The sequence below is a fragment of the Zingiber officinale genome, chromosome 2B (assembly GCF_018446385.1).
Source record: "Zingiber officinale cultivar Zhangliang chromosome 2B, Zo_v1.1, whole genome shotgun sequence".
Taxonomy (NCBI): Eukaryota; Viridiplantae; Streptophyta; class Magnoliopsida; order Zingiberales; family Zingiberaceae; genus Zingiber; species Zingiber officinale.
In genome coordinates, this window is record NC_055989.1 from 120,092,620 (window position 1) to 120,114,813 (window position 22,194).

The window sequence follows — 22,194 nt, forward strand, 5'->3', positions numbered from 1 at the left end:
TTGTTTTGCAGGAAAAGGGAGTTTTCTGGAACAAGGTGGTCCGGGCACCCGGAGGGGATCCGAGCGCCCGGAAGGGATCCGGGCGCCAGGAAGGGATCCGGGCGCCCGGAAGGCGAATTCTATCCAGCCGAGTCGTCGCCACGTGGAGCATCATGGTTCGTGCAGCTACGTCACATTCCAGGCGCCCGGAGGGGATCCGGGCGCCTGGAACAGCATATAAAAGAAGCCCCAGACAGGAGCTTCAGATCAATCAATTAAGCTGAGAATTCTTCTACTGCTGGTCTTGCTGCTCGACGTTAAGTGCGACGCCAACAAAGCTCCGACATTACGCTCCATTCTTTTCCCTTCTTGTCGGTATTTGTTTTCAGTTTTCATTAGCATTCACTGTACGGTTCTTTTGTAATCATCATTTCGAATTGCTAGTGATTGCCCAACGAAAGTGGTCAAGGACCACGGGCCTTCGAGTAGGAGTCGTCACAGGCTCCGAACGAAGTAAAACATTTGTGTCTATTTTAATTTTCCGCTGCGTTTACACTCTAAGTTTTCGAATCGATATTCACCCCCCCCTCTATCGAATCTAACGGTCCTACAAGTGGTATCAGAGCAGGTACCGCTCTGATTTGGTGCAACCACCAATCAGACAGGGGGTGAATTTTTTTTTGGTTCGATAATTAATTTTAAAACTGGTGTTTCGTTAACTTAATATTTTTCTAATCAATTTAAATTAGTGCAACACGAATCTATTTTTTTTCTATTTTTCTCTTCCCGCACTACTAATCCAAGACCAAGTCTTGGGATATTTTTTGGTTATTTACCTGTGCACAGAATGTCCCAACAAGAAGGATTTAGCACAGTACAACCTCCACTCTTCAACGGGGACGACTTTCCATACTGGAAGAAGCGCATGGAGGTCTACCTCAAAACAGACTTCGACCAGTGGATGAGCATTACGAGACCCTACAAAATTCCAGTGGACAACTCCGGGAATCTAGTGGATCCTGAAGACTGGACAGCAGATCTGAAGAAAAAAGCATCAACAAAAAATAAAGCGATCAACACTCTACAGTGCAGATTGACAAGAGAAGAACTGAACAGAGTCGGTCCACACAAAAACGCTAAAGAGCTATGGGACAAGTTGATCGAACTGAACGAGGGAATGTGCGACGCTAAGGTAACAAAACGAGACCTACTTTTAAATAAAATTTTTAATATAAAAATGCAGGAAGGAGAAACAGCGAATCAACTCCACGCGAGGATTAAGGACATCCTCAATGGGCTTCATGCGATAGGCCACCAGATGGAGAACAGAGACTTAATAAGGTACGCATTAAACGCCTTTCCACGTAATAGTTTGTGGGCATCAATAGTGGATGCCTACAAAATTTCTAAGAATCTTTCTGAATTAAAATTAGACGAGCTTTTCTGTGAATTAGAATTACACGAACAAACTAATGTTGGAGCCGAGAAAGGTATAGCTCTATTTGCAGGTTCCTCCAAAGAAAAGAAAAGCAAGCCTGAATTTGAAGAAGAATCTGACCAAGACTCCGAAGACGAAGAACACCTGGTGAACTTGGTAAGAAAAATGTTCACCAGGAGAAAGAGGAGCTTCAGCAAAAAGGATCTTCAAAAGATCAACTCTCCCTCAGAACAAAAGAACGTGACTTGCTACGGCTGCAACAAAAAGGGACACTACAAGAACGAATGCCCAAAATTGAAGTTCGGCAAACCAAAGCCAACCAAAAAGAAGGCACTCAAAGCAACGTGGGACGACTCCTCGGACGAATCGGAGGAAGAAGAGCAGAAACATCAGAGCCACCTCGCACTGATGGCCCGCGAAGCCGAAACAGAAAACGAGTCGGAAGATGAAGACGGGTTTGAACCCGAAACAAGCCACGAGTCCGTACTCGTTTCCGAAGGCCCGAATGAGGTATACTTTAATTTAAACAAAAATTTTTTTAGAATTATTTCCTGTTTAAATAGTAAATTAACTAAATTAGAAAATGAAAACAAATCACTTCTTGAGGAAAATCAAAACCTCAAGGAACAAATCATAAATTCAAATCCAACTCAAGATCTAACACTTGAGGAAGAAAATTTATCACTAAAAAATGAGATTAACAAGTTAAAAGAAATGCTAGAAAAATTTACAACAAGATCAAAAAATTTAGACTTAATCCTAAATAATCAAAAAGCATGTTATAATAAAACCGGACTAGGATATAAGTCGAATTCAAATAAAACCTTCAAATCATTAATAACCCAATACAAATCAACCAATCTAGCTTGGGTTCCGAAAGCGTGTCTGACCACGCAAGTAGGACTTAATCAATATTATATACCTAAAGAAAAAATACATTATATAAAATCGAATAAACCAAACCAAAATCCAAAATACAAACCTAAATCAAATTCAAAATCTAAACAGTTTAAAGATCAACAAAATTACCACCAAGTTAACCATAACTATAAAAAGAATCGACACAAGCCTAAAATCAAAATCTATTAAATGCCAATAATTCAGGGGAAGGCTCCAGAATAGCTGGCACCTCCAAAACTAACTTACCCGATAGGGTAACCCAAAATTTACCAACCCGGCAGGGTAATTAAGATTAGTTAAAAAGAGACCAAGTTTAACTTGAATCATGGTACTGGTGAAATTTTTGGATGATAGTACGTTAGGGAAGCTTGGGCATCGCATGTCTAGAAAGATATGGCTTCGATCTGGTGCATTTGGCCAAGTGGAACTGACCGAAGCTAATCCTAACCAGTTAGACCAAGATTTAGTACTAAGTTCCGTGGATAGGACTATTCGGAAAACCTCGAAAGGTTGGTTACTTCTAATGATGTCCATGTGACTCACCAAGCTTAGAAGTTTATCCGAAGAATGTCTATTTGTGGAAACCAAAACTAAATCTGAATCTAACACACGTTAAACCAAAACTCCATAATTAAAAATCCAATTTCATCTCACGAAATCATAGGATTCCCTAATTGAAAATATAGATCGGGTGAGATGAATAAGGCTTCAAAATTTTAATTTTAAACTTAAAAATTAATCTCAAATTTTTTTAAAAAAAAATTTAATTTCAAAAATTCTAATTTTAAACTTAAAAATTATTTTCAAAATTTTAATTTTAAAACATAAAAAAATTAATTTCAAAAATTCTAATTTTAAACTTAAAAATTATTTTCAAAATTTTAATTTTAAAACATAAAAAAATTAATTTCAAAATTTTAATTTTAAACTTAAAAAATTATTTTCAAAATTTTAATTTTTAAACTTAAAAAATTATTTTCAAAATTTTAATTTTAAACATAAAAAATTATTTTCAAAATTTTAATTTTTAAACTTAAAAAATTATTTTCAAAATTTTAATTTTAAACTTAAAAAATTGTTTTCAAAATTTTAATTTTAAACTTAAAAAATTATTTTCAAAATTTTAATTTTTAAACTTAAAAAATTATTTTCAAAATTTTAATTTTTAAACTTAAAAAATTATTTTCAAAATTTTAATTTTAAATTAAAAAATTATTTTCAAAATTTTAATTTTTAAACTTAAAAAATTATTTTCAAAATTTTAATTTTAAACTTAAAAAAAATAATTTTAATTTTAAACTTTAAAAAATTATTTTCAAAATTTTAATTTTAAAACTTAAATTTTCAAAATTTTAATTTTAAACTTAAAAAATTATTTTCAAAATTTTAATTTTAAAACCTAAAAAAAAAAAAAAAAATTATTTTCAAAATTTTAATTTTAAACTTAAAAAATTATTTTCAAAATTTTAATTTTAAAACTTAAAAAATTATTTTCAAAATTTTAATTTTAAAACTTAAAAAATTATTTTCAAAATTTTAATTTTAAACTTAAAAAAGTATTTTCAAAATTTTAATTTTTAAACTTAAAAAATTAAAAATTTTAATTTTAAACTTAAAAAATTAAAAAATTTAATTTTAAACTTAAAAAAAATTAATTTCAAAATTTTAATTTTAAACTTAAAAAATTAATCTCAAAATCTTAATTTTAAACTTAAATTAATGCATGCTCAAAAGACTATCTTTAAATCCTACTTACTGTAGGAAACCAAGTGGATTTTGGACAGTGGTTGCTCCAAACATATGACTGGAGATCACACCAAGTTCACTCAACTCACTTACAAAAGCCTAGGAATAGTTGCCTTTGGAAACAACGGCAAACTCAAGGTAATTGGTATAGGTAATATTGAATTAAAATTAGACTTTATAATTACAAATGTCTTACTTGTTGAAAACTTTAAATATAATCTTCTAAGTATAAGTCAATTGTGTGATACTAGGTATAAGGTCAAATTTCTATCTACAGAATGCTCAATCAAACATCTAGATAATCCTACCATAAGCCTAAAAGGTTTTAGAAAAGACAACATCTATGTCATCAACTTAACCATTTCTTCCATTAAGTGTTATTTAACACAAAAAGAAGAAACTTGGTTATGGCATAGGAGGATGTCTCACACCAACTTTAGAAATATAAGTAAACTAAATGGACTTGTAAAAGGCTTACCAAAGTTACCTAACTTAGATTCAACCATATGTAATGCTTGTCAACAAGGCAAACAAACTAAATCAACCCACAAACAAACAAATCAACCACAAACTAACTCAATCTTAGAACTTCTACATTTAGACATTTTTGACTCCCATGGAGTCAAATCCATAAATGGAAACTTATATTGTTTAGTAATTATAGACGATTATTCTAGGTTTACTTGGGTAAAATTCTTAAAACATAAAGATGAAACTTTTGAAATTTTTACAAATTTTTGCAAACAGATTGAAAACGAAAAAGATATTAAAATTAAAAGAATTAGGAGTGACAATGGGGGAGAATTTAAAAATCACAACTTTAACAGTTTTTGTCTAGAAAATGGTTACCATCATGAGTTCTCATGCCCTAAAACCCCCCAACAAAATGGAATTGTAGAAAGAAAAAATAGAACCTTACTTGAAGCTTCTAGAACAATGTTAAATGAGTATAACCTACCTAAATACTTTTGGGCAGAAGCCGTTAGTACAGCCTGCTATGTACAGAACAGAACAACAATAAATAAAACTTTCTTGAAATGTTTTATAATAAACAACCAAACATAAAATATTTTAAGGTATTTGGGTGCCCAGTTTTTATCTTAAATACAAGAGAACACTTAGGAAAATTCACCTCTAAAATTGAAAATGGAATTTTTGTAGGATATTCCCTAAATAGTAGAGGCTACAGAATTTATAATAAGGTTACCTTAAAAATTGAAGAAACTACTAATGTAAAATTTAAAGAAACTAAACAAGACATAGAACCTACACAACCACCTGAGTTTGTTCAAGAAACCAACCAAACTCTAAGTCATGAAGAAGAGGAACAACATCAAGAGAATCAACCTCCTAAAACAATAAGGGTAAACCCAAATCATCCAACTGATCAAATAATTGGTGACCCAGACTTAAGAGTTCAAACCAGATCATCTTTTAGAAACATAAGTCAAATTTCATTAATTTCAAAAATTGAACCCAAAACTGTGGATGAATCCCTACTAGACCCAGATTGGATTATAGCTATGCAAGAAGAACTAGCCCAATTTGAGCGTAATGAGGTCTGGGACCTAGTCCCACCACCTAATAATAAGAAAATAATAGAAACAAAATGGGTATTCAGAAACAAACTAAGTGAAACTGGGGAAATTACTAGAAATAAGGCTAGGCTGGTTGCCAAAGGATTTAGTCAAGTTGAAGGACTTGACTATGATGAAACATATGCCCCAGTAGCCAGATTAGAATCCATTAGAATGTTACTAAGTTATGCAGCCCATAAGGGATTCAAACTATACCAAATGGATGTTAAGTCTGTCTTTCTTAATGGACTAATCAAAGAAGAAGTTTATGTAGGTCAGCCTCCTGGTTTTGAAAGTCTAGAACACCCTGATTATGTTTTTAAATTAAAGAAAGCACTATATGGACTTAAACAAGCACTCAGGGCGTGGTATGAGAGGCTAACATCTTACCTAACATCTAAAGGATTCAAACAAAGTCAAATTGACCCAACCTTGTTTGTTAAATCATTAAATACAGACATATTTATTGCACAAATATACGTAGATGATATAATATTTGGCTCAACAAATTCAGAATTTTTAGAAGAATTTATTAATCTAATGGAAAAAGAATTTGAAATGAGCTTAGTGGGAAAATTAACCTATTTCTTAGGATTACAAATCAAACAGACAAATGAAGGAAATTATATTTATCAACATAAATACACCAAAGAATTACTTAAAAAATTCGGAATGGAAAATACAAAAGAAATAAAAACACCGATGGCAGTAAACACAATCTTAGACAGTGACCCAAATGGAAAACCAATTGATTTAAAACATTATAGAAGTGCAATAGGTAACCTACTGTACTTAACTGCAAGACGACCTGATATTTTATTTGCAGTTAGTATGTGTGCTAGATACCAAACTTAGATATGCTGCAAAATCTGATTACTTTTTACAGTAACTCTACACTATGATTGTTTACCCTTGCTTATTTTTGATGAATGCCAAAGGGGGAGGGTTAGGTGGTTAAGTTAGCTAAACCAATTTTAAAATACAAACTAACTTTAAAACCACATAAATGCATGTTGTTTCTTGCATATGTTTTCACTAACTTAACCAGGTTGTCATTCCATCAAAAAGGGGGAGATTGTTGGTGCGGTTAGCACTAACGATTTAACCCAGGTTTTGATGAATGACAAATAGGTTAAGTTAGTTTTGTTGTTGTCTGACACTTTGATCGAGTGTGCAGGAGAAGTCCAGCTAGGTCGATGGGCTGACCGGATAGCTGGCGAGAAGTCCAAGCGGGTTGACGGGCTGACCGGACGCTTGGCGAGAAGTCCAGCTAGGTCGACGGGCTGACCGGATAGCTAGCGAGAAGTCCAAGCGGGTCGACGGGCTGACCGGACGCTTGGCGAGAAGTCCAGACGGGTCGACGGGCTGACCGGACGTCTGGCAGGTAAGTGAGGTAAGTCACTGGAGGGGAGTGACTGTGAGGACGCGTTCCCGGGAAAGGAACATTAGGCGTCGATCCGGCTTAGATCCATTTCGGATATCTAAGTCGAGATCGTGACTAGATTCCGGTCTCGGAAGACGGAATCTAAGTCATACTCTGTTTAATTATCTGTTGAACCTTAACTGTGCTGACAATCTGTTTTACAGGATATACATTTGCCTCGGACTAACTTTGTTTTGCAGGAAAAGGGAGTTTTCTGGAACAAGGTGGTCCGGGCGCCCGGAAGGCGAATTCTATCCAGCCGAGTCGTCGCCACGTGGAGCATCATGGTTCGTGCAGCTACGTCACATTCCAGGCGCCCGGAGGGGATCCAGGCGCCTGGAACATCATATAAAAGAAGCCCCAGACAGGAGCTTCAGATCAATCAATTAAGCTGAGAATTCTTCTATTGCTGGTCTTGCTGCTCGACGTTTAGTGTGACGCCAACAAAGCTCCGACATTACGCTCCATTCTTTTCCCTTCTTGTCGGTATTTGTTTTCAGTTTTCATTAGCATTCACTGTACGGTTCTTTTGTAATCATCATTTCGAATTGCTAGTGATTGCCTAACGAAAGTGGTCAAGGACCACGGGCCTTCGAGTAGGAGTCGTCACAGGCTCCGAACGAAGTAAAACATTTGTGTCTATTTTAATTTTCCGCTGCGTTTACACTCTAAGTTTTCAAATCGATATTCATCCCCCCTCTATCGAATCTAACGGTCCTACATTAGATACCAGTGTACATCTCATATTTGTACTAATGTACAGGGGTTAAGAAATAGTAGATCATTGACAAAGGACGAAGTGGACCTACGAGTAAGCAATGGCGCAAGAGTTGCTGCTATAGCTATAAGAACATATTCCTTATCTTTGCTCACTAAGCTTATTTTAGAACTAGAAGAGTATTGTTTTGTGCCTGCCTTAACTAAGAACATTATCTTTATTTCTCGTTTAGACAAGAAAGGATTCTCATTTATAATAAAGGATAAATATTGCTCTGTTTATTTTAATAAAATGTTATATTGTAGTGCACATCTTCTAAATAACTCTATGTTCTAGACTTTAAAAGCCCAATCTATAACATAAATATAAAATGGTTCAAATCTAATGATTTAAACTAAATATATCTTTGGCATTATCGCTTGAGTTACATAAATGAGAGTCTCATATCCTAACTCAATAAGGATGGACTTTTGGACTCATTTGATTTTGAATCATATGAGACATACAAATCTTGTCTTCAAGGCAAGATGACTAAGACTCCTTTTAGTGGGCACAGCGAAAGAGCTAATGATTTATTAGGACTCATATATACTGATGTTTTTGGGCATTTTAAAATAGCAGCTAGAGGAGGTTGTCAATACTTCATTAGTTTTACTGATGATTTCAATAAATATAGCTATGTGTATCTCATGAAACATAAGTCTGAATCCTTTGGAAAGATCAAAGAATTCAAGAATGAAGTACAAAACCAACTTAGAAAGTGCATTAAGATACTTCGATCAGATCGAGATGGAGAATACCTTACCTAAGAGTCTCATGATCATCTCGTTGAGTGTGAGATTGTATCTCAACTTACCCCACCTAAAACACCACAGTGGAATGGTGTATTAGAAGGAGAAATCATACTTTATTAGATATGGTACAATAGATAATGAGTCAAACAGATCTTTCTACTTCCTTCTGTGGGCATGCTCTAGAGACAGCTGCTTTCACACTTAATCGCGTTCCATCTAAGGTCGTCATAAGACATCATATATGATATGGACTGGGAAGAGTCTCATGATGTCTTTCATGAAGATTTAGAATGTGAGGCTTACGTTCGATGATAAGTCACAGATAAACTAGGACTCAAATTAGATAGTGTTATTTATAGGATATCCCAAGGAAATAAAGGGATATTACTTTTATAATCTCGCACAAAGTAAAGTATTTGTTGTAAAAAATGGTGTCTTTCTAGAAAGGAAATTTATTTCTAAAAAAAAACTAGCAGGAGTAAAGTCGATCTTGAAGAAATTCAAGATACACAAACTAGTACCGAAGCCTTGATGGAAATTGAACAGGTACCACAAGATGTTGTGGATTATGATTTTATTATATCACAAGAAGTTGTGGAGAAATAACCTATTCAAGTAGAACAAGCTCTACACATATCTGATAGGACTCATCGTCAACCTGAGAGATATTTTTTCTCTTGTCTGACCATGATGATGTCATGCTTGTTGGTCTCAATGAGCCTACATTTTATCAGGAAATTGTATAGGGCCCAGATTTTGAGAAATGCCTAGAGGTCATGAGATCCGAAATGGAATTCATATACATTAACCAAGTATAGACTTTGGTTGATCCACCTGAAGGGATTAAATCCATTGGGTGTAAGTGGGTCTTCAAAGTGAAGACTGACATGGATGGTCATATGCATACCTATAAAGGTAGATTGGTAGCTAAAGGTTTCGATGCTCAAGTCTATTGTGATCATGCTTGCTATTGCAGCTTACTATGATTATGAGATCTAGTAGATGGATGTCAAAACTACATTTCTTAATGAAAATCTACTTGAGGATGTGTACATGACACAACATGAGGATTTTATAGATCTAAAGCATGCTAGAAAGGTATGTAAGTTGCAAAGATCCATTATAGATTAAAGCAAACTTCTAAAAACTGAAATCTTTGATTCAATGATGCAACCAAAGCATTTGGTTTTATCAAGAATAAAGATGAATCTTGTGTCTACAAGAAGGTTAGTGGAGCACAGTCATCTTTCTCATTTTGCATGTAAATGACATACTTCTCATTAAAAATGATATCCCTACTCTTCAGTCAGTGAAGACATGGCTTGGGAATTGTTTCTCAATAAAGGACTTAGGTGAAGCAACGTACATTTTAGGCATCGAGATCTATAGAGATAGATCTAAGAGATTACTTAGTCTGAGCCAGAGTACATATATTGACAAGGTAGTTAATCATTTCGTCATGAAGAATTCCAAGAAGGGGTTCTTACCGATGTCATATGGTGTGAGTCTTTGGAAGACTCAATGCCCCTCTTCTAAGGAAGAAAGAGACCACATAGATCAGATTCTTTATGCATCTGCTATAGGGTCTATCATGTACGTCATGCTTTGTACTCACCTAGATGTCTCATATGTGTTAAGCATGACGAGCAAATAACAGTCAAATCCAGGTGAAGGTCATTGGACAACAGTCAAGAATATTCTTAAGTACTTGAGAAAAATAAGATTATTTCTTGATCTTTAGAGGCAATGAAGAGCTTGTTGTAAAGGGTTATACCAAAACTAGCTTCCAAACTAACAAGGATGATTCCAGATTGTAGTCAGGATATGTATTTTGCTTAAATGGTGATGTTGTGAGCTAGAAGAGTTCAAAGCAAGACACAATCGCTAATTCTATAACAGAAGATGAGTACATTATTGCTTCAGCTACATCAAAAGAGGATGTTTAGATCAGAAAGTTTGTTACAAAGCTTGGTGTTGTTCCTAGTATAGCGAAACAATATAACTCTATTGTGATAACAATGGGGCTATTGCACAGGCTAAAGAATCTCGCTCTCATCAACGATCCAAACACATACTAAGGCGATTTCATCTCATTCAAGAGATCATCGATAGAGGAGATGTGAGAATGTGTAAAGTATCGACTGATGCTAACATTGCGGATCCTTTGACCAAGGCTTTGGCACAGAGGAAGCATGATGGTCACACTAGGTCACTGGGTATTAAATATTTCAGTGATTGGCAGTAGTGCTAGTGGGAGATTGTTAGCATTAGCCCTAATACAATTATTAGATGATTGACAAGGGCACTTTTTGTATCATATTCATTAATTAATAAAAGACAAAGTTGGTTATTATATTTACATCAGTGCAATGTTGAATGAATAAGTATAATAATATCTTAGGGTAGTAGGTTCTAGTCTACAACATATTAATTGGTAGAATTAATAGTGAAATATTATATATATATATATAATACTACTCTTAACTATTCCTAGCTAGTCAAGCATTAATATATAAGAATAATATTAATGCGTTAAGACTAACATGAAGGTCAACGGATGACTTAATCTCATAAGTCATGGATATGAGATATCAGGTTGGCACATAGGTATATATATTAGAGAATATGTACTGAATGACCCACCATGAGAATATTACATGGATCGTTATATAAGTGTCATAATCATTCTTATAGTGACTATTAGTATAAATAATCCTTAGACCTGAAGTCATTACGGTTCCCTACATAAGGAGTTGTGTACTTTAGTGTCGGCAAACGTCATCCGTAACAAGGTGAACTATAAAGTCAATCATTGGGTATGCAATAAGTTATACGGAGAGAAGTGAGTGATGTTGATGGAATCTATCCCTTCCATATGACGAAAGCAATATCTGTGGTCCCCTTAATTAGTAGGACACAAGAATGCATAACCATGCTCAAATGAGTCAATATGAGATATTGAACTTATTTATTTGAATGTGTCTACTCAGAGATCAAGAAACATAAAAATTGATAAGAGAATGACACGGTCTATGCCTCATTGATCAATCTAGATATCAAGAATAGAAGGATTGAGTCATACAAGATAATAGTCACGTACAAGTTAGGTCGAATCTCGACATTCTCATCACTTGGATAGCAATAATGTATTGTTAGATGTCACTCATTGTTTATGTATCTAAAATGATTTTAGAGACATTACCAATATTAAGAGAACCTATTGGGTCACGCACAAAGGACAAGTTGATTTAGAGATAGGTTCATATGATGAATCATTGAATTAAGTCTAATCCAAATTATGCTCATTGAGTTAGACTCAATTGCATCCAACTATTAGATTGAATCCAATTCGAATTAGACTCATGGAGTCAAATCGAATTGATGAGGATCAATGAGTTGGACTCATTGGGTGAACTCGAATTCACCAAGGAAGAGGAAAAATCAAGACTTAATTATATTAATGGAGGACTTAATTGGATTAATGGAGAATTAAGATCAATTAATGCAATTAATGTCAGTTAAGACTCGTTGGATAAATGAATACAAAAGGGGGGTTTGATTCATTTGGTAAAAAAACTTGTGTTCTTCCTCCTCTTCTTCTCTCTTCCTTCTCTTTGGGCTGAAACATTCCTTGTGATTTCTAGCACAACCTTGGTTGGTTTTTTTCTCCACTTTGTAAGTTCGTGAGACGGATGGAAGGCTTGTTCATGTGGATACCGAAAGAGGAACAGACACATGATTGTGCTGAAATACTTGTTGTTGAGAGTTCGTGTTTATGCAACAAAGGTATAACTCTCTTTAACAAACTTAGTATATGTAAGTATCCCGTGGAAGTTTTGATGTAATCAAACCAAGTCAAGTTAAGTCATGTTATGTTTTGATGTCCTACGTCTAAGTATGCAGGAACTTAGGAGCACAGGAAGTCAAGCGAAAAACGGAGCTAGCGAGAAGAATGACACGGGAGAGAGATGACGGGCTCAGTGCATCTGAGAGACGAGGCATTGTAGAAGAGTACGCTGGTGGACGAGAATGAGGAGCACGACGTTTCCGAGGGACGAGAAGCCGGAGCAGAAGATTGCTTGAGAAGGTCGGAAGATGGGTCGGGTGACCCCTATTTCTGATGGATGAAATCACCCAAACAAGTGAAACTGGAGCGGAAGACACGGACCAATGCGGCTGGAACTGGAGGAGAAGACCGAGACTGAAAGTCAACAAAATGTTGACTTTTTGGTCCGAGCGCCCGGACTTGAAATCTCAGCTAAACGTAATGTACTGCATTCTATTGCAATGGGGATAAAGTTTTATTCCCCTCCAAGCGCCTAGAACCCTTCCAGACGCTTCGATCAGGGCTATAAATACAGCCATAATCCTAGTAGCTTAGAACAACACTTGTAAATGCTTCTCTTTTTGTTCTACTACTTATTTGTGAGCCATCAACATTGTAAGAGGCTACTTCACCCCAAGGAGTCTTTTGAGTGAGATTTAACTGTCTTAGATTAGTAATCCCCTGATTGTAAACCAAGTAAAATATCTATGCCTCTTTTTCTTTAATTAGTTTCTTAATTTATTCTATGTAAGTGTTTGTTTTATTAAAATTATAAAAGTTCCAGAAAGGTTTGTTTAATTTCTTGCAGGGTTATTCACCCCTCTCTAGTCAGCCGTCAAGGGTTCTATAATTAGTATCAGAGCGAGGACGTTTCAGGAGGATTAACTGTCGATCGAAGCAAAAGAGATGGTCATGCCAAGCATCTACCCGCCATCATTTGAGGGGGAGTTCTTATTCTGGAAACGAAAAATGGAGGTATTTTTTTAAAATAATTTTGATATAATGTTTTCTATGAAATTTGATTTTGATGTCCCCAAAAGTAAAGATGGAAAAGAACTCGAGGAGCATCTTTGGACTTAGAAGCAGCGCGACAAATTCATAGCAAATGGTAAGGTCAAGTTCCACCTACTGAGTGTTCTTCCTACTCAAGAACTCGACAAAATCGGCAACTATCAAAGCGCAAAAAAAGTTTGGGAAAATTTCTTGGAGCTCTACGAAAAATCAACAAAAGAAGAATCTGATTATGCTATGGATACCGACTCGTCTTCAAAAGTATTCGGATCTGAGGAGATCACCGGAACAACATTAATTACCGAGTACATACCCAAAGATGATGAAAGCACCTCTGAAATGAGCATCGAGAGCATCAATAAAGGGGGAGACACTGCAAAAGAAAGCAGTAATGAAAGGGAAGCGTCTACAGATGAATATATGGTAAGTCAGGTAAGTAAGTTTCCTGCAGAGCAATTATTTAAAATTGTGCAAATACTAAGTAAATCATTATATAAAAAGAGAACAAAGTATATAAAGTCAAAGAAAGAGCATGCATGCCTAAAAGAAGAATTTGAAAAACTAATAAATGAAAATATAAAATTAAAAGATAAAATTGAAAGGTTAGAAAAAGATGATTCATGATCAAATTTTCTACATGCTAATGATAGAAATTTTAAATATGATCGTGGACTTAATTAGCATTTTAAATTTCATAAAGGTCAAGTTAGAAGAATATCTCAAAAACATATTCCGAATAAATTTTTGATTAATCCAATTGGAAGGAACTTATATTGGATTCCAAAATCATGCTTAAACTGATTAATCGTTATGCAAGCGTTACTTTTATTTTGATTTCACATTCTTGCTTAGAATTATCAAATAAATAGTTCTGCATAATTTCTATTAAAAATTAATTAAAATTATTTTTTTATAAGAAAGAGAATTTCAGTATTCATCTACAGAAAAATTTTCAAATGTTTTTAACCATTGTGCTATTTTTCTATATTTTTTACAAAATTCATATTATTCAATTTACAAAATATTTTGTAGTGCTAATTTTTGTAAAAATTTATTTTTCTATGAAACTTTATCTTTTTCTCTATCTACAAAAATTTTCCTAAAATTTTTTGATCGTTGATAAAATTTTTATGAATTATTTATCCAAATGCAGATTTTTAGCATGAAATTTTTTTAAAAAAAATCAATTCTCTAAATTTTTTTTTTTTTTGAAAAATTACTTACTATTATACATTCTTAGAAAATATTTCACGATTTTTTGAGGTTAATAACTATTGTTAATTATTTTTTTAGAAAATATGAATTTATGCTGAAATAAATTTATTTATACTTAAAATAATTTTTAATCTTTGGTGAAAAAATTTAAATTCTTTTTAAATATGTTTGTTCAACTGTTATAAAATTTATTAAAAAAATTTAAGTCTAAAAATACTTTTTTAATTAAAACAAAAACGTCTTTATCTCAAATTTAAAAGTTCATTCTTTTGGATATCAGTCAGTTTTTTTTAACCCTTAGATTCTATTTCAAATTATTTTCTTGGACTATCCCATTTTAGTATGATCAAAGGGGGAGAATTAGTGAAGTCTAGGGGGAGGTAAATTTTTTTTTTTATTATTTTGGACTTGCAAAATTCATTATTATTTTTGTTTGGTTTACCCTAACTTAACTTGGGGTTGCTCACATCAAAAAGAAGAAAATTATAAGTACCCCGTGGAAGTTTAGATGTGATCAAACCAAGTTGAGTTAGGTCCTATTATATTTTGATGTCCTATGTCTAAGTGTATAGGAACTTAGGAGCACAGGAAGTCGAGCGAAAGATGTAACTAGCGAGAAGGATGACACGAGAGAAAGTCGACGGGCTCGGTGCGTCCGAGAGACGAAGCGCTGCCGAAGAGTACGCTGGCGGATGAGAAGGAGGCGTTCGGCGTTTCCGAGGGACGAGAAGACGGAGCGGAAGATTGCTCGAGAAGACCGAAGATAAGTTCGGGTAAGCTCTATTCTGGGTAACGAAATCACCCAAGCAAGTGGAACCGGAGCGAAAGACCCGAACCAATGCGAGTGGTATCAGAGCGGAAGACTAAGACTGAAAGTCAACAAAATGTTGACTTTTTTATCCAAGCACCCGGACCTGGTCCAGGCGCCCGGACTTGAAATCTCAGCCAAAGGCAACGTGGCGCATTCTGTTGTGACGGGAATAAAGTTTTATCCTTCTCTAGGCGGCTGGAACTCTTCTAGGTGCCCCGACCAGAACTATAAATCCTAGTAGCTTGAACAACACTTGTAAATGCTTCTCTTTTTGTTCTACTACTTGTTTGTAAGTCATTAACGTTGTAAGAGGCTACTTTTCCTCAAGGAGTCTTTTTAGTGATCTTTAACTGTCTTGGATTAGTAATCCCCTGATTGTAAACCAAGTAAAATATCTATGCTCTTTTTCTTTAATTAGTTTCTTAATTTTTTCTATGCAAGTGTTTGTTTTATTAAAACTATAAAAGTTCGAGAAAAGTTTGTTTAATTTCGTGCAAGGATATTCACCCTCCTCTAGTTAGCCGCCAAGGGTCCTATAGTATATGATTTTCTCCTTTTCATGGATCTTTTAGAAGGATCTAGTTAGTTTTTCTGCTGCCCTTTCTGCGTATTTAGCGCTCTAGATTCTAACAGGCATAATTGTGTCTTTTGTAGCTAACACAAGGGCAATTCTAGAGTCGGACGTGATCTAGTCGTGCCTTCCAACATGATCGTGTCCAGCACCATTTTTACGACTTGAGAGTCACACGGCCAAGTTAAGTTTTTTAACAAATTGTGGTTTGTGGGCGACGCCCTAGTATTTTTGGAAAGCCATGACAAAATTGGTCGGTTTTGAGGGCTATAAAAGGCCCCAAGGGTCTCATGTTTGTGTGAGGAAATGTTTTCCTTGATAAGAAATCCTAGGAGAGTCGTTCCCAAGGAGCTGTCAAATATTCAATCCACCATCGAGCTTGGAGTTCATCTGAGTATTCTCTTCTCTTTTTCTCCTTGATTTTGAGTTGTAAAATATCTTCTTTCATGTCTTTGCATTGTCACTCTATCTATGTAAAATAGTTCTCTAAATCCTACAATAAGGGAGTAGCCCAATTAATTTACATTCATTTAATATCCATTCATCTTTTTTTTTATCATAAAACATGTCGATCCATTATCTAGTCTTATTGTATATACATGACTATGACACTAATATGCATTTTTTATCCAACGGGATATAGAAAATGACCGAAGGTAAATCCAACTTTCCAACCCATAAAAACAGACTCGAGGAGTTGTTCACGAATGTAATTGAAAACCTCACGAAGACAACATCCGATCCACTAGAAGTATTTGACCAGGACGAACTCAAAAGTCAGCCCAGCCCATCCCATCCCTTCATCTCAATCGGATCAAGAATAATGACAAATAACAAAAGCTGGATTGGATATCCTTGTAAATTGCAAAATAATAAAACACAAATATGGAAGAACCCGTTGCTAGGAGGGTTGAAGTAAATCAAATGAGAGATTAAGAACAATCTTTTCTTTCAATAGGCAACCCCTCACAATAAATCTACCACACCCTTTAATCCAACAAGAAGAATGAAAGCCAACTAAAACAAGTCCAGATATTACAGGGAAACACAGGTAGCAAAATAGCAAGTCTTCTTCTCAACGCTGCGTATAGAGAGACAGAAATTAAGCAAAAGCCAGGCATGCACTAAGGCTATTCGACATTGCAAGGGCGTCAAGAGACAGAGTCAATGCCCGAACCACCACCATTGCTCCGTACCAAGGAACAGGGACTCCCTCGCCACCGAGCAAAGGCTTCATTATTCGGCTCGCGGTTCGTTCTTGACTCAACCCATGGCCGTGCCTATGTGCACTGTCGACTAGGCCTCGCAGTTGAGAGCCGCCTTGATCTTCTGGACGGTGCAGGAAATGAGGTTGTTGACCGTTTCCACTGACTCCACCGTCAGCTTGGCCGTCGGCTGGCTGTTCACCAGGATCTGGAACGCCACCGTCAGCAGGGAGCCGTCCTGTGGCTTCAAGCCACCGCTGCCGCCGTCAGGGAGGATGGCGAAGCCGGAAGGGAGGAGGGCGACGTAGGCTGAGTCGCCTCCGTTCATGACTAGGTGCATCGCCGGAATGTCCACCGGCGCATACACCACCAGCGAGCTGGACGCGTCAGTGCAGGTCTCCTGCAGGATCAGCATGCTGCTCTGGTTTGCGTTTGCCGCCTGCATAGTAAATCAGAGAGTCCTAATTAGAAACATGGATTACTGACAGAATTTAGAATGGTTACCCAGATCAAACGCATCTCCAAGATAATTTCTTTAATGATCAAGATTCGAAATGAAGATCTGATTCATGCCAGCAGATTATATTTTTCAACTATAATAATATATTATAAAATAAATCAACATGTCTAAGATGCTTCGAACAGTAAGAATCAAGTGTGGTGCTTGCTGCAGATCACAACAGCACACGTCTCTTATCTTTGTCAATGATCTTTTTTTTTTTATTCTAAGAAATTGAAATTCTTGGTTATGCCACCGACCTTGATGCACAAAACAAAGCGAAAATAATGGAAGTGGAGAGCTAAGATACTGACGCTGGCACGGAGAAGTGAGACAGCGTTGCCGGCGTTCTGCCCCTTGGCTATGTGAGCCATCTCCTGCATGGGCCCGCCGTTGGAGAGGATGTCCCACTGGCTCCGCTGCTGCTCGTCGCGGAGGAAGTCAAATAGCCGCTGCGGCGAGACCGGCAGCCACACTGCGGTGGCGGCGCTCAGCACCACCCCCGGAGGCTCCCCGGGGTCCGCCACGCTCTGCCTCGTCATCACCCGCACATCCTCGCCGATATTCACCCCGCCGCCCAGCTTGCTCCACTCGCGCGCAGACGACGCGCACACCCCCGCGCAGAAGTTCTCCGTCATCCTCTGCGCCAGCTTCAGCATGCTCCGCCTCCCCGCCGGCATGATCGCTGTATGGATGGAGGGACAGAACAGGAAAAAAAAAACTCCAGCATTTCTTCAAACACTCATTGTGCATGCGTTTGAAACATGTCGGTAATCAATCAAACTGACCTGCTGTGCTGTCATCGGCGGGAATGGAGGAGGACATGAGAATGGCGAGGGACTGGCACTGGCGTTGGAGGGTGGCGAGCCAGCGGCGGGCGCCGAGGGCGAGGCCGGAACGCAGCAGCGGGCGGTACAGCGGATGGATCATGACCTCGTCGTACTCGGCATGCTCCACCCACGTGACCTGCATGCCACACCGTCGTCGTTAGCACATTAATACCCCCCCTGTCTACTTGCCTGCGCGTCACAGCGAACCCTACCAATGCACGTTATCACCGCAGGACGCTTGTTATCTCTATTTCTCCGAAAGCCAAAAAGCCAAAAGCTTTGACTATCGGCAACGGTGCAAGAAGCATCGATATCCGGAACGAAGGAAAAAACGTGTGAATGCGAAACAAATACCCTACTGAACTCTATCGGGACTGCTGGGCCTTCCGGCTAATGCGCGACTGCGAGATGACCTAGCGATAATAAACTAAGGAGAAGAAGCCAAAACATGTCATGGAAGCTGGGAATAGAAACAACGGCGCTAATCGAGACGGAGACTGATTAATGCATTGAATAAGAGGGAGAGGGACGCGACTGACGAGCGATTCCATTTCTTTAATGGTGATTAATCATTAATGAATCCTGGGCAAAAGACTTGGGGTGCATGGTTGGATTAAACAATGCCGGAAAGCATGAGCTTGGGAATTGAATGCGAACGGACAGGGAGAGGCCTGGTCGCCGCGATCTCGAGACGGGGAAAGAAGCATCTAAATCTCCAATTACGATGCAGGAGAAATAATAGTGTATTGGGCTTGACTTCCATGGACCATGGAGGAGTGAGGAAGAAGAGGGAGAGATTGAATACGTGCCTTGGAGTAGCCATTGGGCGTGTCTTGCACCACGCAGCCAGAGGGGAGCCTGCGGCACTTCAGTTGGTCGCCTTTGGTCGCGTCGACCGAGACATCGACGATGGCCCAGGCGCCATCGGTGAGCTGCTTGCAGAAGCGAAGGAACTGGACCTCGCGAACAGGGACCAAGGGAGACAGCACTTGCAGCTCTGCGTGCATCTGGAAAAACACCAAAGCATCAGACTCCATCGATGTTGCTTAAGCAAATGATACTGCAGATGAGATGATCCTTTGTACTCACAAGCTGGAGGACGCCATTTTTAGTCCCGCCCACTCCGACGGAGATCACGTCGGCAGTGGTCGTTCTTGCGATCACCGAAGGGAACATATCTGCCCATCGACTCTGCTCATGAAATCCAACAACAATTTAACACGCAAAAATCAGTTTAGACATTGATGATCTCTAATAGAGCAGCATATTGAATGATTAGCTTACGGCGTCCATGAGAGTCTCAACGAGGGCGGAGCTGTTGATGACGACGACGCCCGTCTCCCTCGAGGCCTCGGAGACGAAACCGGGAGGCCTCGGCCCGAGGCACCGCGCGAAGCACTGATCGTACATGTCGTAGTTTAGCGTCTCCCTCCCGGTGTTCGAGCATAGCACCCACAGCGGCTCCTCCATCTCTGCCATCTTTACCAGTTCTTCGACGGCGGCAAGTGCAAGCTCCAGGAACACATACCTCTCCTGCGATTTCTCCACTCCGCTGAAAGCCGCTCCACCACCGGCGATAGCTCTTGTTGGAGACATAACGGTGCTCAGGGGCGGCACGGAGGCAAGACCGTTTGCGAGCTCTAAAGACGAGTTTGGAATGAAGGGGAGAGACGGCGGCGGCAAGGTAGAGAGGTTCGAGATAGGCTTGCCGAGGAACTTCCCGACGAGAGCACAGACCCGGTCGAGCTCGTCCTTGAGGCGAACGTTCTCCACCCGTAGATGTTGCTCCTCGAGGGAGATCTCGCCGAGCACTGCCGGACCACCGCAGTTGCAGCACATCGGGTTCCTCATCGCCTCCCTGATCGACAAGTTCTCCGCTCGAAGCTTGTCGTTCTCCTGCCGGAGGATTGCATTCTCGTGTCGTTCGATTTGGGTCTGCTTTCCGATCAGGATTCCGATTATAGATAAAGATCCGAAAGAAGAATAAAAAAGATGGTAAGGTAATTTTTATGTTAAGGTAATTGAAGAACACGCACCTTCATCTGCGTTCGCCGGTTCTGGAACCAGAACTTGACCTGACGGGGTTCCAAGCACAACCGCTTGCTGAGCTCCATCCTTTGCTTCTCATCCGGGTGAGGGCATTCCTTGAAGAGGCTGCAAATGGGATGAGATAAAAAAAAAAATTACATTTGCCAAAAAGGAACAGAAGCAAATGCAAGTAGATCGATTTCTTACGCTTCCAGTTCTTGGATCTGCTTAGGGGTGTGTCGGTGGTACCGTTTCTTCTTCCGAGGGTTCTCTAGCTCCAAATCGTCTCCAGATCCGCCGTCCAAGTTATCGCTGCCCGACTTGCTGTCGTTCTCATCTTCCTTGTTCCTGCGAGCCGAATCCAACTCGCCGGAGCCTATACCTCCGGCAACAGGTTCCGAGTTCTGATCTCCACGAGCAGTGAGATTGGTCTGCTGCGAAAAGGAAGAAAACTACTTCAAAATCACTCCAAAAAGGGGAGGGAAAAAAATAAGAGGAAAAGAAGCGGAGATTTACCAGCGCAAGGGAGAGGCCAGGGGAGCTGAACATGGAGGACAGATGGAGCGGAGGCGAGAGAACGGACGGATGGGTGATGGCCCTGGCGGAGGTTCCATACGCCATGTCGGCAACGAGATGAGCGCCACCTCCGTTGCCGCCGTCGAACAAACCTCCGAAACTCATCAAAGATCTCTCCTTTCTTCCTCAAATCCAAGCGCCCCTTCTCGATTCACAAATCGAATGAAAGGGAAAAACACACTAGGCGGACAAATTTAGGAACTGAGGACGAGAGACGTGAAGAAACGCAGCCGCCCTCTCCAAAATTTGATCTTAGGGTAGAAAGAAAGAGAAGGAAGCCAAGCAAGAGCGCTAGCACCTCGTTCTCTCTCCTTCACCCTCCCCTTCAGCTACTCCTCAAAACCCTAACCCCCAACCTTCCCAAACGCCATCGAAGACCCGAGAAGAAGACAGGCTCCCACCTTGGACTCTACCAGAGCGAGCACGGACGCTATGGCTCCCAGATCGAAGCTTTACGCAGCCAGTAATGGCGGACGGAGAACAGCAAGGTGAGAGGAGGTTCCTCGTCTTTATATATGCGTGGATTGTGCAAAATCAAACAAAAAGGATGGGGAGAGAGAGAGAGGGTAAAAAAAGTCCACTCTTTTTGTGAAGTCTTCACATTGGAACAGTCCAACATGTGAAAAATTTTTGTGACATCTCTGGTCTCTACTTCCAAATCACAAGTGCATTTAATTAGTTTTAAATGATTTTCCATGAATCATTTCCTAGAGTCGAGTCACAGTCATCTCTCTCCACGGATATAGTCAAATTCATATTTAGATTGAATTTATCGTAAAAAAAAATACGAGTCATCCGTGAAAGATACAAATACTAATTCAGATCTCTATTCGAATAAACCGCTATGATTTACCCAGAGTGTGTGGACCGTCATAGAGAGGTCGTTAAGACGACGAGTTCATCTTTACCATCAGAGTCGGTCAACTTAAAAATTAATCAGATTATAAAAATAATATACATAAATTATATAAAAAAAATTTGTTCCTGGACTCCCGGACTATAATGGAATGGTAAGCACAACTAAAAACTCTTAGGAATTGCTTTCTT

General features: G+C 38.5%; 1 protein-coding gene across 2 annotated transcripts; it reads right to left on the bottom strand.

Annotated features, from left to right (window-relative positions):
* Positions 1-16,895: 16,895 nt before the first annotated feature.
* On the bottom strand, positions 16,896-21,636 carry LOC122046946 (homeobox-leucine zipper protein ROC5-like). Of its 2 annotated transcripts, none has more exons than XM_042607906.1 (9): positions 21,088-21,636; positions 20,779-21,002; positions 20,580-20,697; positions 19,828-20,478; positions 19,633-19,734; positions 19,353-19,550; positions 18,502-18,679; positions 18,028-18,398; positions 16,896-17,653 (listed from the first exon to the last, which is right to left on the bottom strand). In XM_042607906.1, the coding sequence occupies exons 1-9, from the start codon at positions 21,250-21,252 to the stop codon at positions 17,306-17,308; spliced, it is 2,355 nt and encodes a 784-aa protein (XP_042463840.1). In that variant the 5' UTR covers positions 21,253-21,636; the 3' UTR covers positions 16,896-17,305. The 2 variants fall into 2 exon arrangements, with proteins under 2 accessions (XP_042463840.1, XP_042463839.1); XM_042607905.1 differs by having other exon boundaries at positions 20,779-21,005.
* Between the last annotated feature and the right edge of the window lie 558 nt (positions 21,637-22,194).